A 16,417-nucleotide genomic window follows, 5' to 3' on the forward strand; every position below is an offset into this window, starting at 1 on the left:
GCGGCACTCACCGGAGTCACTGATCGATCATCACTGGAGAAGATGTTACAGTAACGCTATGCGAGTCACCGAAGACGCAATCCTTCATCATTTGCGTGGACATGCACGCGGTGGAACTAAGTCGATGCTGCTCCAAAGCAATTGCACCATTTTGTGCTGCCATTTCTCGGCCACGGGAGCGCGCGGCGCACTGACCCTGATCAATGATTCAATGTATCCATTGATCCCGACCTCCGATTTTCCTGTCTCCAAAGATGCAAAAGATGCGCGCATCGTGATCCATCGCCACAGGCCCGCAGCATGACACCACTATATAAACCCAGCCATGGCTGCTCGATCAGTACGAGCTCACCAAGCAAGCAGCACAGCCTGAGAGAGTAGTCATCACATCACCATGGCTCCTGCCGCCGCCTCAAGTTCTCTCGCCCTCGCCCTCCTGTGCGCCTGCCTCCTGGCCGGCGCGGCGTTGGGCGGGCGCGTCGACGTCGGCGACATGCTCATGATGGACCGATTCCGCACGTGGCAAGCCGAGCACAACCGCATGTACGCGACGGCTACGGAGCGGCTGCGCCGGTTCGAGGTGTACCGCCGGAACGTGGAGTACATCGAGGCCACGAACCGGCGCGGCGGGCTCTCGTACGAGCTCGGCGAGAACCAGTTCACGGATCTCACCAGCGATGAGTTCCGGGCCATGTACACCATGTCGCCGGGGCAGGTGGTCGCGGTGCGCGAGGCCATGCAGCAGCTCATCACCACGCGCGCCGGGCCGGTCGGCGAGGGCCGCAACAGCAACTACTCGGACGACTACGTCGTCCAGGTCCCCGACAGCGTGGACTGGAGGACCAAGGGTGCAGTGACGCCAGTCAAGAACCAATATACTTGCGGTAAGGAAGCAAAAGATCACCCATAATTGTGACTAAATCGACCGGGGACGCTTTGAACTCAAATTTGACAACATTCAATTCAAGAAAATCACGTTTTTCAACTCAGAAAAACGAAAATTATCAAGGCCAGGGTAGGCATCTACCCCGATACCCATGAGTAGACTGATATTTTCGTTGGGATATCCATATCAAACGCCCCCGGTCAAAATGATGTCTTATGAACATGCCATGAATGCATATGATGACCTCGTGATGAACTGATGGTGTGCCCTTACAGGATCTTGCTGGGCATTCTCCACGGTGGCGTCGATCGAAGGACTGCACAAGATAAATACGGGCCACCTCGTGTCCCTCTCGGAGCAGGAGCTCGTGGACTGCTCCCACACCCCGCCTAACGACGGCTGCGAGGGCGGCCTCCCCTCGGCGGCCATGGAGTGGATCGCACGCAACGGCGGCCTCACCACCGAGTCGGACTACCCCTACGAGAACAAGCAGGGCAAGTGCAAGCTCGATAAAACCCGTAACCACGCGGTCAAGATCCGCGGTGGCAAGGCGGTGGAGCCGAACAACGAGGATGCGCTGGAGCGCGCCGTGGCGCGGCAGCCGGTAACCGTGCTCATCAACGCCTCGGCCGGCGCCTTCCAGCACTACAAGAGCGGGGTGCTCTCGGGCACTTGCGACCCCATATACGACCACGCCGTCACGGCGGTCGGGTACGGCGCCGACGCCGGAGGCCGCAAGTACTGGATAGTCAAGAACTCGTGGGGGGAGACGTGGGGCGAGAAGGGGTACGTGCGCATGGAGAGGCGCATCAATGCCAAGGAAGGCATGTGCGGCATCGCCATTGCGCCGCACTACCCCGTGATGTGAGCTCGGCTCCGTGCTTGCTTGCCCGGTCGTACGGATGCTCAACTAATAACTAGCTAGTACCACGTGACTGCGCAAGGTTATGAGGTACAAGGATCAGCTTGGAGAAAAGACTGAAATAAACTCGATGCGATCAGTGTCGTCATCGTTGTCATTTCCCAGTGTAATGTTTTCTGGGAAAAATCTGCCTGTGTAATTTAATATTAAAAACTATAAGAAATTATATGTGTCGTTGTCAAAGAGAATAACCTCTTATCTTAAAAGTTAAAACCGTAGTATGGCAAAGAGATGGTTGTATTGCATGGCAGGCCACCTCATTGTCTAGTTAAAAATACTCGGTGACTTCAACAGCAAAAAGTCGCCTTAGTCATAAGATTTAAAGCCATATTTACTGTCATATAAAAACGGAACCATCTTTGGACAATTGCACAACATTTTACAAGTTCGATGGCACCATCCTTTGTTGAGAGAACCAAACTCTACCAGGCATTCCTATTTCCTAGGTACTCTCTTCTTGTAATTTGCTGACTTGCTGCACCAGTTCAATGATACCTTCACATAACTGCATGTGGTATATATTGCCGATCGACCGGTTCATGGATACCATCACATCCCTTTAGATCCACGGCTAGAATATTTTATTCTATTATCTAAAAAACCTTTAGATCCGGAGATTTTCTATGATCGATCACTAACCTGAAGCCAAAGATCGAAGCTTTTCGCCACCAAGTGCGACATCTGTCCATGCTCGTGGATTTCACACGGAGTCAAACCCTCAGGCCGTCGCCATTACCCTTCCAAGATCGCCACTCCATACATAGCTGATGTTCATGCCCTCGGCAGGTCTCAGATTCAAAAAGAAATGGAGATAAGATGAATAGGTAACGGGGAGAACTAGAGAAAATTACTCAAATAAGTACAAGTACTCATAGCTATGAAGAACAAAATTAGATTTGGATGCCATAGCTTGCTTCTCATCGATGCCTTGACGGTTTAAATAATACTACCGTTATTCTTTTTAACTTGTCGCTTATGACATCAACACACCGTTGTTTTTTCTAAGTATTTGTTATCGAAAGTTATGTGAAATATAATCATTTGAAAGTGTTTTTCATTAAAAATCTAATAATATCATTTTATATCACAAATCTTAATTTTTTTATATTAGTGAACAAAGTTTGTAAAATTTAACTGCACACATCCTTTAATAATATCTATCTGAGAGCAGATGAAGTACATGAGTTCAAATAAAGCATAGCCTTTTTAGATGAAAGCAGCAAAGTAGCTTTAACATAAAGCAAGGTAGCTTAATTTGCCGGTAATCTTGCACCTGCATCGTCCACACTTCATGGCCTTCTTCCCGACCTATTATTTTAACTACGAAGCTAATAATGTTAAGTGTGTCACAAAAATTGTCGCCCCTAAACATCAGTGCATCACCTGGCTGGTGACAAGTGTTTAGTCTCAAAACTGGGATAAGCATTGAGGAAAGTAGTGAGCAAAGTAGCTTTAATTACATAAACTCTCATCAGTGTCGGTTTAAAATCGTCATCAGTGATAGATTTTAAGTCGATACTGATTACTTTACACTGATAGTCATTGACTATCAGTGTCAAATATAGAACCGTCTCCAACCGGCACTAATAGTCGGTCCCGATTCAACATTTTTCATGCAAAAAAAAAGATTCAAATTTTTTTCGCGACCAGAGGCAGCTCACCCGACCACGCCTAACACTCACAAGGTCATGTGATATTCGCTCGTATGCGGCAACCAGGACTTAAACTCACGACCTCACACTGGTACTTGTTATCAGTGTCGGTTCATAACTAAAATCGACACAGATGTATCAGTGCCAGTTCGTAACTAGAACCGGTACTGATACCGTCACTATCAGTGTCGGTTCCAACCTGAAATCAGCACTGATGTATCAGTACCGGTTCCAGCCAATAACCGACATTGATAGTGACTATCAGTGCCAGTTATTAGCTTTTCAATCGTTGTTCGCGCGTAAGAGTTTAAGAATCGGTACTGATACGTCTTCAGTAGCGGTTATTGTTGAACCTGTATTGATGGAGCGCTACATATGTGGTGTTCTGTAGTAGTTTAATGTTAAGTGTATCACAAAAATTGTCGCCCCTAAACATCAGTTCATCACCATTTATTGGCTAGTGACAAGTGTTTAGTCTCAAAACTAGGGATAAGAGTCGAGGGATCCGCAAAATAAATAGTTAGGTAATTAAGTTAAACTAAAATGGATCTAAAAATACTCACGGATCCACACCCATCCTTACTCAAAACCTAGCCTCCTCCACTGCTAACCGTTGATACCTTGCACGGAACTACAAATCACGCTAGGGAAAACGTGCGTCTAAAAATAGCCTAAGGGAAAATAGGGATTTCTGGTAGTGGCATCTGGCATGTCGAGCACAAGTGCACTGCTTACTCCCTACACTCACGGGACAAGATGTCACGTTCCCCAATTGATCAAGCACTCAAATAGCACGAGAATACCCTAATCACACTGATCAATCCCACCAATTGTATACAACAAACTCGAATGTGTCATGAGTACAGTGGATAGGATACAAATTGAAGAGAAAGAGAGTATAGAGCAGAGATGTAGCTAGAGATTTGGAGATGAGCACGAAGCTTGGGAATTGGAGAGGAAGCACAAAGAGAGGGTCAGGTCGGAGGTAGAAGACGATAGCTGTTCAGTTTTTTCATCGATACCCCTCCAGAGCGTGCACTTGCTTCTTATCAGTGGCTCCTAACCGAGTGGGCCATGTCTCCCCTTTGCTGCCCATCCCAAAAACCCAGTCCATATCCAATCTGTGACATTCTTCCCTCCTTGAGACTCGGCTTGTCCCCAAGCTGACACCATGAACAACGACTAATTGAACTCATATCGTCGAGCTTCATTCCACTGGGGTCCCATGGTCCATTCTGCCATTCAGTTTGCCATACCTTAATGCCCATGCAGAAGATGTAGCACTTCACCTCAGCAGGATTGGTGTCTTGCCCCAAACTCACTCCTTCAGTTGAGTTCCCTCCATATGCATCCAGAGTAGCTACAAGTATCACCAGCTACATCTTCTCGTTGTCCAAATGGTCATATACATTTAAAGTCTAGATGGAAAGATCAGCCGAGTCACCTTTTGTTTCAATTGTTGCCCCCTGACAAAGCACACCCGACAACAAGTAATGTGATGCCGGTATTTCAGCAGCTAGCAACTCTGGGAAACCACAAGTTTGTGCTTGCACTGAGATCATCATGTGTATTGAATCCATTCCAAGTTCACCATTGCAAGGTGCATCACCAGTTGCATCTCAGTGCTGATCTCACCTTGCAATGGAAATCGGTCGTCGCTCCATAGACATCGTAGACCTGGTGCAGCATGTCGTGGGTCATGAGGTAGAGCACATGGCTCATGCAGACGTAGATCTCAGCTCCCACGAAGCTCTCCCGCCAGCCTGGCATTTCACCGAACACTTGGTGTGCGCTTCCACCATGAACACCTCCACCAACAAAACCCCTTGCCATCTCACATTAAGGCTCCACAGATCGACGGCTCTGATATCACGTTCACCGATTGATCAAGGACTCAAATAGCACAAGAACACCCCCAATCACACCGATCAATCTCACCAATTGTATACATCAAGCTTGAATGTGTCACAAATACAGTGAATAGGATACAAATTGAAGAGAAAGAGAGTACAGAGCAGAGATGTAACTAGAGATTTGAAGAGGAGTAGGAAGGTTGGGAATTGGAGAGAAAGCACAGAGGGAGGGTCAGGTTGGAGGTAGAAGACGATAGTTGTACGGTTCTTTCACCGATGCCCCTCTAGGGCGTGCACTTGCTTCTTCTTTTAAGAAGGGATGGAATTATTTTAAAACAATAGCACAATACATTCTCATATTACAACAAAGACCCTATAAAAAGGAAATCTTACATCCAAGTCCCCCGGGTCATCTTCAGGAGCGTCTAGCCCTCACCCTCCTCCGCGCCTTCCTCCTGGCCGGCGCGGCGTCGGGCGGCATGCTCATGACGGACCGGTTCTGCGCGTGGCAGGCCGCGTGCAACCTGACCTACGTGACCGCCGCGGAACGGCTGCGCCGGTTCGACGTATACCGCCGGAACGTGGAGTGCATCGAGGCCACGAACCGGCGCGGCGGGCTCTCGTAGGAGCTCGACGAGAACCAGTTCACCGACCTCACCAGCGAGCTCCGAGAGACGTACACCCTGCCGCCCGGGCAGGTGCTCGCGGCGCGCGAGGCCGTGCGCCAGCTCATCGCCACGAGCGCCGGGCTGGTCGCCGGGAGCGGCCGCAATGGCAGCTACTCGGAAGACGCCGTCGGGGCGGTCCCCAACAGCGTCGACTGGAGGACCAAGGGTGCAGTGACTCCCATCAAGGACAAATGACTTTCGGTACGTAAGCAACAGAGAGTCAACGATTGCAATTCAATCAATCGGGGACGCTTTCAGATCAAATTTGACGAAGTTTCAATTCGGAAAAACAAATATTATCAAGGGGAGGGCATGCATCCGTGAACAATCAAATATAAACCGATCACACGTCACGGTAAAAAATGATGCCATGTGAACGTGCCATGCATGTAGATGTATGAACTCATGAATTCATGATGATATGTCCTTTCAAGCTCTTGCTGGGCGTTCGTGACGGTGGCGTCGATCGAAAGCCTGTAGAAGCTAAAGACGGGCCACCTGTCTCCCTCTCGGAGCAGGAGCTAGTGGACTGCGACACCCCGCCCGACAACGGTGCAGGGGCGGCTACCCCGGGTGGCCATGAGGTGGGTCGCCCGGAACGGCGGCCTCGCCACTGGGTCGGACGACTGGAGAGAAATTATATGAGACGAGTCTTTCGGCGAGATCCGTACAACACTTTGACACGTGTCTCTATGTGTGCAGGCATGCACGCGCGCGGATAAGGATCTCACCAGGATCTTACGTGTGCGGGTCTCGTATAATTTCTCTCCCGAACAACTACCCCAACAAGAAGAAGCAGGGCAAGTGCAGGCGCGACAAGATCCGCACCCACACGGCCAAGATCCACGGCGGCGAGCCGGTGGAGCGCAACAACGAGGCCGCCGGTCACCGTGCTCAATTGCTCATCAACGAGGGCGGCTTCAAGTTCTACAAGGGCGGGGAGTTCTCGGGCCTCTGCGACGCCAAAATCAACCACGCCGTCACGGTGGTCGGGTATGGTGCAGACACCGGCTCCAGCGGCCGCAGGTACTGAATCATCAATAACTATTGGGGCGAGAAGGGGTACGTGCCCATGGAGCGGCGCGTCAAGGCCCTTGCGGCATCGCCACCATGCCGCACTTCCCGGTGATGTGATTGTGAGCTCCATTTCCGTGCTTCCTTGCTTGGTCATACGGACGCCTGACTAGCATTGTGCCGCGCCGCGAGGACGGTGCATGTGTCGCTGGTGTGCACTTCAGCAGTAGTCGATGTGATAAGAATCCTAAAAAGTAATACTAAGCTATGTGTGCTGTTGTCAAATAGAGTGATCGCTTACCTCAAAACCTTACCATTGCAAGAGATGGTTATACGGCACACCACCTCATTGTCAGGTAAAAAAAAAAAAAAAACCCTCCAAGATTTGCTGTTACTGTTATATAAAAATGGAACCATCTTTTTGCAGAACTGCGGTACATTTTACAAGTTCGATGGCACCAAACTTTGACAAGAGAAGCAAATTCTACCAGGTATTCCTTGGTGCTAACTCTGTCTCTGGTGGTAGCTGCAGCAGCTCGCGGATACCTTCACATACCTGCATGTAGAATTACCGAAAGTAAGATGTAGGGCAGAGTAACATCTGAGATTAAGCAGATAACGTCGTGTGCAACGCCTATCATCTATGATCTACTGCCTAAATGATTTCACCTAGCCACTTAGTAAATAATACGTACCATCTTGATCTGTGCCTTTATGCTTGCGATGAGATGCGTGTATTCATCTATTTGCCTGCAAACATGCAAGATTTCCAACGTTAGCATGTGAACAAATGTTGCTACAGGGGAACCAACATTAAACATAAAAACTTTTTCAAAATAAAACATTAACCAATGAATGAACCTTAGTCATGGGAACCTAAAAAAAAGCAGAAGGAAAGCACTCAACCATAAACAAAACAAACACCGTATCAAGCGAATACAAACTAAGTGTTAGCAGTCAGATGTGTTTCAAGAATACATTGTAATGACAATTTTGAAAATGCAGACGTCAAGGTACACAAATACGATTGATCACTTCCGAAGGTCTGCTTAGATTCAGTTGCCGTTGAATTTTTCTACGAAAGATGCCTTCCGTTACATAACAAGATAAATTAGCCAGGCAAGTGAGCAAGTGTGCAATTATATCCTTTGAGCAACTCTAAAAAGAGGGGGTCATCATTCTGGCCTGAAGCATGAATAACAATGGTCTAGAATGCTAAGAAATGACATGGTGAAATTGGTGATCTTCAGTAAATTTCTACATGCATGTATAAAATGGAACGTCAGACGCACACCAGTAACATGCCATCAGCTCTGTAATATGCTGCTCATTAACCTGTAACAATAAGTGAACTCCTATTTTGCAGATGATGTCTGATGAACACAAGCTCCAACAAAACTCAATGCATACATTTAGATGCTCCTTAATCCTAAATTCTTAACAAGATTTAGACCCATCTGAGGACTTGAGCATAGCATATACATTTCTTTTTCTTTGCTATGCACCGTATTGAACAGCAAACATAAATTACCAGAATCTTTTTTTTTTTTTTGCTATGCACCGTATTGAACAGCAAACATAAATTACCAGAATCTTTCTCAAATCCCAATCATCAGTATCCTTTTGGATAACTCACTTAACAAAAAAGAATGCTGCATGGAAGAAATATATCATACTCAAACAGTCAAACATCAGGATTGACTTACCTAGCCAACCTTGCCTCTCTTACAGATATAAACTGCAAAGCTTCTTGCCAAGTAAATTCCACATGAAAACCTAGACCAATATCCACGAAAATGCGCCTTGTATCCGGCCTGCACAAATCACACACAATAAGGAAAAACAATTAGATCTCATCAGTTCATGAAATCTGACTACATAGGTATATTGAAGGCAACACTTTATCACCCATGTTACAAGAGAAGCGATTTTTTTAGTTTTTTATTGTTTTTCAGCAACTAGTCTACCTTTATGAACATAAGTTAACAGCTTGTTAAAGAATGAAAGTTAAGACTAAAGACCGAACTTAAAGTAAAAACTAGCATGAGAGCACATCAAGAACAAGTTCCAAGATTTCTTCTTGTATGGTATCCTACAACCATGGACCTCAATTTGCAAATAATGCACATAAAACTAATCCGCTTGTTATGCTATCTTTAATAGTAAACAGCCTAACACTATTTTTTAGAACAGGGCAGTCACATTAGGCAGTAGGCACTGTTTCTTTTTTTTCAGTCAAAACAAAATAAAGTCATATACAACACCCTTTTCATGCTTAACCTACAGCAAGTGCTTCAATTGAAAACGTCACACAATTATATTGGATAATGTAAATATTTTGCACATTGTCTAAGTTGGTTGAGAAAAGTGGTGAAGGGGGGGGGGGGGGGGCGGGGTTTACACTTGTGCCTGCATGTACACCTCCGAGCCAAGATTGACCATGGATCGCATGCTGGTGACGCCATTCCTCTCCAAATTTTCAATGTTCCTCTTCAAATCCAAACTGCCATCATCCAGAAAAGCTCAATCATCAGAACATAGGGCAACAGATCAAGCCAACACGCCAAAGTACCAGCATGAAACGCCACAGCCCACAAGCTCAACAGAAATAATTTTCATGCTAGAGATAAGGCCTTCCATTGGCCTACTGTTCATTTATGTGGGTGGTAGGGCGATAGTAGGGGAAGAGGAAGAGAGAAGGGAGTAGCTCACAAGGTCTTCTGCTGCTGGAACACCTTATCGCGCTGGGCGATTGCGTTGGCGAGGTCTGGCTTCAGCCGCCGGTCGACGAATTCCTCGAACTTTCTCACCTTCTCCTGCCGCGCCCGCGCCTCTGCGGCGGCCATGACCCGAACGGCTCGTCGATCGCGGAATATTACAGCTTTGCTGTTCTGGACTGCGGGCCTGCGGCCTCTGGAGAGAGAGAGGGAATTCCAGCCTCTAGCTTGTGCTGCGCGGAGAGAGCCCCGGACGGGCGGGCGGCGTCGGAGCGCGGGCGGCGGCGGCGTGGAGTGCTTGACCCGTGTGCGGGTCGGAAGCGGGTCTTCTGACGTCACAGTTGGCCTTCGATCGCCGTCCATCCATCCGCCCAGCCATCCAAAGCTTCGCTGCTGCCCAGTGCGGCCCAACAAGCACGATCCAGTGCGGCCCAAAACACGGGAGGGAAAATTAGCACCAGAGAGACGTCGTGTCGTCAGAGGTGGACACGTCATGTCACAGGCGCGTTCACGTCAGAGGGCAGAGGGATTATCTTCAACAGCTACCTCTTATTATATCTATTTTTATTTATTTGTTACTAGTTTTTACTGTAACAATTTTGATCTTATGTTTCTTTAAAATTTATAAATATCTAAATTTTTTGTATCATTAGATTCGTCATGAAATGTACTTCATTTTTATTGTATATTTTAAAGTATTTTATAAATTTTTCGTAGAAAAAACAGAAGGTCAAATTTGCTAGAGTAAGAAGCTGGTGATAAGTAAATAAAAATGGATGTAGTATTTTTCTCAGCATATTTAAAAAAATTATGTTCCTAATTCCTCATACAGTCATACCTCACAATTTTAGAGATATCTTTTATTTTCTCTCATTTAAGAGCTAGTTCTCTAATATTTTTCTTTACTTGAGTAAGATTTCTCTCTGCATCAGCTTCATCTCCACTCTCACCCACTTCTCTTCTCTTTGTGTGCCACAGTAATAAGAGTTAGATACTATTTACAACTATTAAAGTTGCCCTTAAATATGCACACGTTGCACGTATATTTCACAATCAAGAGATGGAAGAAGAGGGCGTGCACCATGGATCCAATAAGTAATACAACTCCATGCTTGCTCTTTCTTCATATCTTGTATGTATGTCTACTTTCACATAGTTGCTTCTACATGTCTGCAGGGCGCTACATATTGTAGCATCTTCATATCTTGTATGTAGGAAAAATTGCAAGCATCATATCTGTTAGTAGCACCTTTTTGGTACAGTCTAATTAATCTGAAAAGATTAAGAAATTGATTCTTTAGAAAACCAATCTAGTATGCTTTATCTGGTACAATATATTAAATTGACAACATGACATGAGAGTAGCACTTCTCGGGTTTGGACATTCTTGAGGTCTGAAAAATTTCTATTCTAAATGGATGGCATCTTTTTGGTATATTTTAGTATTAGTGCTATCAATATTTTCTCTACACTTACAACAGTCTCAAACTCATGTTCTAAGTGTGGCTGCCTAGTTTGGTACCTCACATTGGTATGGAATTCAGAAATTCACATGAGGTTTGGATGTTTTGAGCTAGATATGGATGTCAAATAGGTTTTGAGTTCAGAAAAAAGTAACAAAAAGAAGTCCGATAGTAAGGTTACATCATGTTGATATGTTTTTTCAAACAACAATCATCGATCACAAGACCAAAGAGGTCATCTAACAAAGTGTCCTTGAGCTGGAACTACAACCAATTGTCAAGTTCGCACGTGTCTTGTCATGGATCCTAAGAAAGAATTCAGTTCATCCTTCTTAGCGAGCACTAACCAGAACCTCTTCCTCATGTGTGCCGGTCCCTTGATGCCTTCCTGGAATCATATTGGGTACTAGAACTCCCTCACCGCCATCCCCGAGATGCCATTGGGATGACACCTTCATTGGCGGATGTCGTGCCGTCGTACCATGCGATGGCAAGGAGGGCGCCTACGTCCTCACCGAGCTGATGGTCACATGTGGTAACACACCCGAGTTCACCATGTGGCTATGTAGGTCATCAACCACAAGCCTCTCCCAATTCGTCCGGACAATGGCACACGTTTGCTGTGAGCTACACACTTTCAAGTTTCATGTCGATAAGGCATTCTACTTTGAAGGATCGTTCTTTTGCTAGGTTAACCTCCTCAAAGGCATCCTAATCTATGATATATCTGGGAAGGGTCAAGATTTTAGCTTCACTCCATTGTGTGAGGGACCTCATGAGATTGGGAGGAACATCAAGAGGAACAAGATAAACTGGAAGAACATGGCAGAGGTTTTGGGTTTAGGACAAGCAAAAAATAATTGTATTTAGTAGAGTCAGATATCCAAATGTGGCATGCTTCTCTTTGCCTCACAATCTTGTATATATCATCTCCATACGGTTACAAGGGCTGAGCCCGCAAGTCACTGACAGACCAAACATGGGCCTGATGTACGTGAGTTGGGCCTCGGCTGATGGCTCGATCTTCTGGGCCCATGATCCATGCATGACTCCTTCTCCTCATCTTGTTCCTCCAGTCTCGTGTCGCTAACATCCCCTCCTTCTTTAGTGCCTTCTTGTCCCAAAGCAGGCGCCATGGGAAAACTCTGCTCGAGCACCTCTGTGTCCTCCCATGTAGCCAGCTCAGGCGGTGATGATGACCACTTCACCAGGAATTGCATGATTGTTGAAGAACCGCGAGCAATCATCCAGTGCTGCAACACAATTTCTGGAATCTGGAGAGAATGGTAAATGAAAGGTAACTCAGATGATACCTGCGTCTAGGGGCCGACGACAGCCTTCAGTTGTGATACGAGAAAATACTGGGTGGATTGAATTTGAAGAGGGAAGCTCCATCTTCTAAGCAACAGGGCCGACTCGTGCCAGAATACGAAAGGGACCAAAATTCTTGAATGCCAACTTGTGATGAGCTCGATTTGCCACTGAGGACTAGATGTAGGGCTGCAGCTTCAAGAAGACTAAGTCACCCACTGAAAATTGGCATTTTGAGCGCTTCTTGTCGGCCTAAGACTTCATACGTTGTTGCGCTCGAAGGAGATGCTGGTGGAGCAGTCGATTCATTAGAGCATGCTCCTCCACCGGGCAGGAATCCACCGATTCAATACCCAATGACGCGGACTTGTGTCATACAGGACTTCAAATGGTGTCTTGTTCAATGTGGAATGGAAACTTGTGTTGTACCAAAATTCAGCTTGAGAAATCCATTGGCTCCACTTCATCGGACAAGCCGCTGACAAAGCAACGCAAGTAAGTTTCCACACATTGGTTCAAACGCTCGGTTTGACCGTCCATCTGTGGGTGATAGGCGGTACTCATGCTCAGCTGGGTGCTAGCAAGCTTGAACAACTCTTGCCAAAATGCACTCGTGAAGATACAATCCCTATCTTAAATGATCGATAGCGGCAATTCGTGTAACTTATAAACTGAGTCCAGAAATGCCTTGGCTATCTACAGTGAATGGATGCGCCAATGGAATGAAATGGTCGTATTTGGAAAATTTGTCGATCACTACAAGCAGGGTATTGAATCTACCAGAGCAAGGCAAGCCTTCAACGAAATCCAATGATATGATTTGCCACGACTGAGTTGGAATCAGAAGCGGTTGGAGTAAACCTAGGTATTTGGTGTGATCGGGCTTTTCTTGTTGGCATATCTGGTAGGATTTGATGAGCTCGTGGAACTGTGCCTTCAAGCCACACCAAGTGAATAACTGCTTAATACGGTGATATGTGATTGGAATTCCCGAGTGCCCGCCGACAACACTGCTGTGAAGAGCGTGAATAATCTACTGTTGTAATTTGACGTCATTGCCCACCCAGATGAGACGCTTATAGCAAATTAAGCCTTGATTGAGTGTATAGTCCTTCAGGCCAATGCTGGAAGAAGCTAATTCCGGCAGCAATTGTTGCGCGAAAGCATCAGTGGTGTAACTATTTACCACATCAGTGAGCTAGCTAGGTTGACAGGAGGAAATTGCGTTCAATTCTGGGGCTGCAAAGGGCCGATGAAATAGCACATCTTCCGCGCGGTTGGTGATTCCTTTGTTGTACATGATGTGGTACTGAGTCCCCAATAACTTTGTGAAAACCTTCTGTTGCCATGGGGTGTGGAGCCACTGTTCGTTGAGATGGGCCAAACTACACTGGTCAGTATGAATGATGAATATGCCCAGCTATAGATATGAACATCATTGTTCAATTGCAACTAAAATTGCCAAATACTCTTTCTCGTAAGTCAACAAGCTATGTGCATGAGGTCCCAATGACTTACTGACGAATGCCAGTGGATGTTCTTGTTGCATAAGCACGACGTCGACGCCCAGGTAGCTGGCGTCCGTTTCAATGTGAAATTGTTGTTTAAATCCGGCAAAGCAAGGACTAAAGTTGTGATCAGTGCCTGTTTGAGTGTTTGAAAACCTAGCTCTGTTTGAGAGGTCTAAATGAATAATTTGTGCTTGCGTAACAATTCAATAAGATGTCCTCTAATTGAACCAAACTGGCGGACAAACTTGCGGTAATAACTAGCCATTCCCAAGTCGGAGGACCTGCTCGTGCTTCTCTCCAAGGAAAAGGAGAAGGTTGGATCTCTCGATAGCCTCTGAATCTCGATGCTAATGTAATGTCTATGTTAATTCGTGGTAAATTGGCAAATTGCTCTCATTGATGATCAAGTGGAGGAACAGAATGGTTCATAGAGATCTGATTGATTTCTTCTAAGTTTAGTATTGATATGGTGATCTTAGAACTTGTCGGTGTGGTCTTGCAGCATTTGATTTGTGGAGAAGTCAAATTGATTGTGTAGAAGGTGTTTAGTTTGTAATTGGCATCATTGGTATTGGTATACAGGTCGGTAATATGTTGGATCAAACTAAAGGTGAATATTTATGAACTTGTGAAACTAAAGTAGAACAATATCTTTGGAATTCTGCTACTATATTAGTTGGCAACAATCCTTCTTTGGCTTTCACTTAATTTGAAATTGCTATGTTAAATCCAAAAAGTTAAGGCCATGTTCTTACCAAGCTATGTTTGTTGTCTCCACAAACTATCGTCTGTTGTTGTTACTGGTTACTGGTTTACCACCAAGTCATGTCCGGACTAAGGAAGTTTAGAAGTGCATTAGATACTTATATATATTCACATGACGAATTGACGATTGATGCTTCGATTGTACTCTCAATAGACTCTTGTTTTCCCTTTTGCAGAGGATAGCACAGCTTCTGCACCAAATTGCTCTAATCAGTGACATCAGAAGCGGCAGTGAAGCAGTAAAGATTATCAGGAACTCCTAATCGTTTTTCACTGTTGGAAAGGTTCGGCTGCTATGTTCTAGCAAATTGATTAGGTAGTTAGAGAATCACAGTCGTTAGTATGCAGGATCAACAGTGTAGTTAAATTATAGTTTAGTTCCATGATCTTCCACAGATCTGATGTGTATGTATATTTAGACATTGAAACCTGCAAGGCTGCAATCCAATCTCAAGCAATCAACACTTCATCTCCCTTTGTTGTTCAAATCTGTATATAGCTGGGTGATGATTTGGTAAGGTGTAGATATGTGCAAATTATTGCTAATGTGGACGACCCTGGACTCAGTTCTGTATATGTAATTTCATATTTTCCACTGTTATCTCGCTGGTCCCCTGAATTTTGATATGGACGACCCTGGACTCGATTCTGTAGATGTAATTGCTCTCAACTGGCCAGGGGATTCGGGTGATTGGGTAAAGTGCAGGAAGCCATATAAATTCAGTGCTCAGATTGTGCACCAAAAAAAAGAGAGTTGTACACTCACAGCGTTTCAAATTTTATGATGGACAGAACTAGAGATGGTTCCTACCCGAGTTGAGGAAGTTGTTATGCTTAGATCTCACCTGGGTCCCTCCAATAAGTTACTATACTGACTGCACTTCCTGAAGGAAAGTATCACTTAGTGTGGTAAGCACTTGCTTCAAGCCTTCAACTGCGTAACGATGATACGGAGCGGGATAAGATTTGCTCTAACTCTTCTTTCTTAAGGCAACCGCTCTAGGTTGAGATACAAGTGGGTACCTAATAGATAATTTTAAGTTGGTATTTAATTTATTTTTTTATGAGAGTGAATCTTTAGTTTAGTTTTTTAGTTTTGGATCGACCCAATGATCTAGAAAATATAAAATTTGCATCCCTAGCTCTATGATTCTTGGCAAGTAATCCTGTCTCTCTGCCGTCATGTTGTTCTTGCAAGAAGCTGAAGTGCAATCCTGTGTTGATTTAATCATCCTGGGAAGGAAGTATTGAAAGTGTGCTGAATTCCAGCTAATCCTTCCGTGAACAAGAAATGCCTGCCTGGTGTGGTGAAGAACCGCTGAACTTGGTACATCCTAAGAGACTGAGAGGCCCTGTTCAGACTTCAGAAGACCAGACCGAGCTATGGGCCGGCTCGGGGCGATTCGTGCTGGAACACGAAACCGGAGGCAATGTGAGGCCTGAGGCGAGCCGTGCTCTGAAACTGTGCTCACCCGCAGCAGAATCCCACCGCCACTCGGTGCCTCCCATGCCTAACGCAAAGCTTGCGCTACGTTCGTGCAATATGCTGTACCCTACATCGGGTATCCGTGCAGTAGGAACTGGCAGAAATTGAAGGGTGGTACCAACTTATATTGCGACATACATACACGGATTCAGGGACTCAAGCAAAAAAA

General features: G+C 45.6%; 2 protein-coding genes and 1 pseudogene across 2 annotated transcripts; 2 read left to right on the forward strand and 1 right to left on the reverse strand.

Annotated features, from left to right (window-relative positions):
* The first annotated feature begins 330 nt into the window (after positions 1-330).
* On the forward strand, positions 331-1,974 carry LOC133893247 (ervatamin-B-like). Its single transcript, XM_062334225.1, has 2 exons — positions 331-884; positions 1,162-1,974. The coding sequence occupies exons 1-2, from the start codon at positions 395-397 to the stop codon at positions 1,752-1,754; spliced, it is 1,083 nt and encodes a 360-aa protein (XP_062190209.1). The 5' UTR covers positions 331-394; the 3' UTR covers positions 1,755-1,974.
* Positions 1,975-4,958: 2,984 nt separating this feature from the next.
* Positions 4,959-6,176, forward strand: LOC133893041 (senescence-specific cysteine protease SAG39-like; annotated as a pseudogene).
* Positions 6,177-7,364: 1,188 nt separating this feature from the next.
* On the reverse strand, positions 7,365-10,064 carry LOC133891903 (uncharacterized). Its single transcript, XM_062332608.1, has 5 exons — positions 9,708-10,064; positions 9,397-9,498; positions 8,702-8,809; positions 7,691-7,745; positions 7,365-7,551 (listed from the first exon to the last, which is right to left on the reverse strand). Exons 1-5 carry the CDS (start codon positions 9,839-9,841, stop codon positions 7,480-7,482), a joined length of 471 nt encoding a protein of 156 aa, XP_062188592.1. The 5' UTR covers positions 9,842-10,064; the 3' UTR covers positions 7,365-7,479.
* Positions 10,065-16,417: the final 6,353 nt, after the last annotated feature.

Source organism: Phragmites australis, chromosome 15 (assembly GCF_958298935.1).
Source record: "Phragmites australis chromosome 15, lpPhrAust1.1, whole genome shotgun sequence".
NCBI classification, from domain to species: domain Eukaryota; kingdom Viridiplantae; phylum Streptophyta; class Magnoliopsida; order Poales; family Poaceae; genus Phragmites; species Phragmites australis.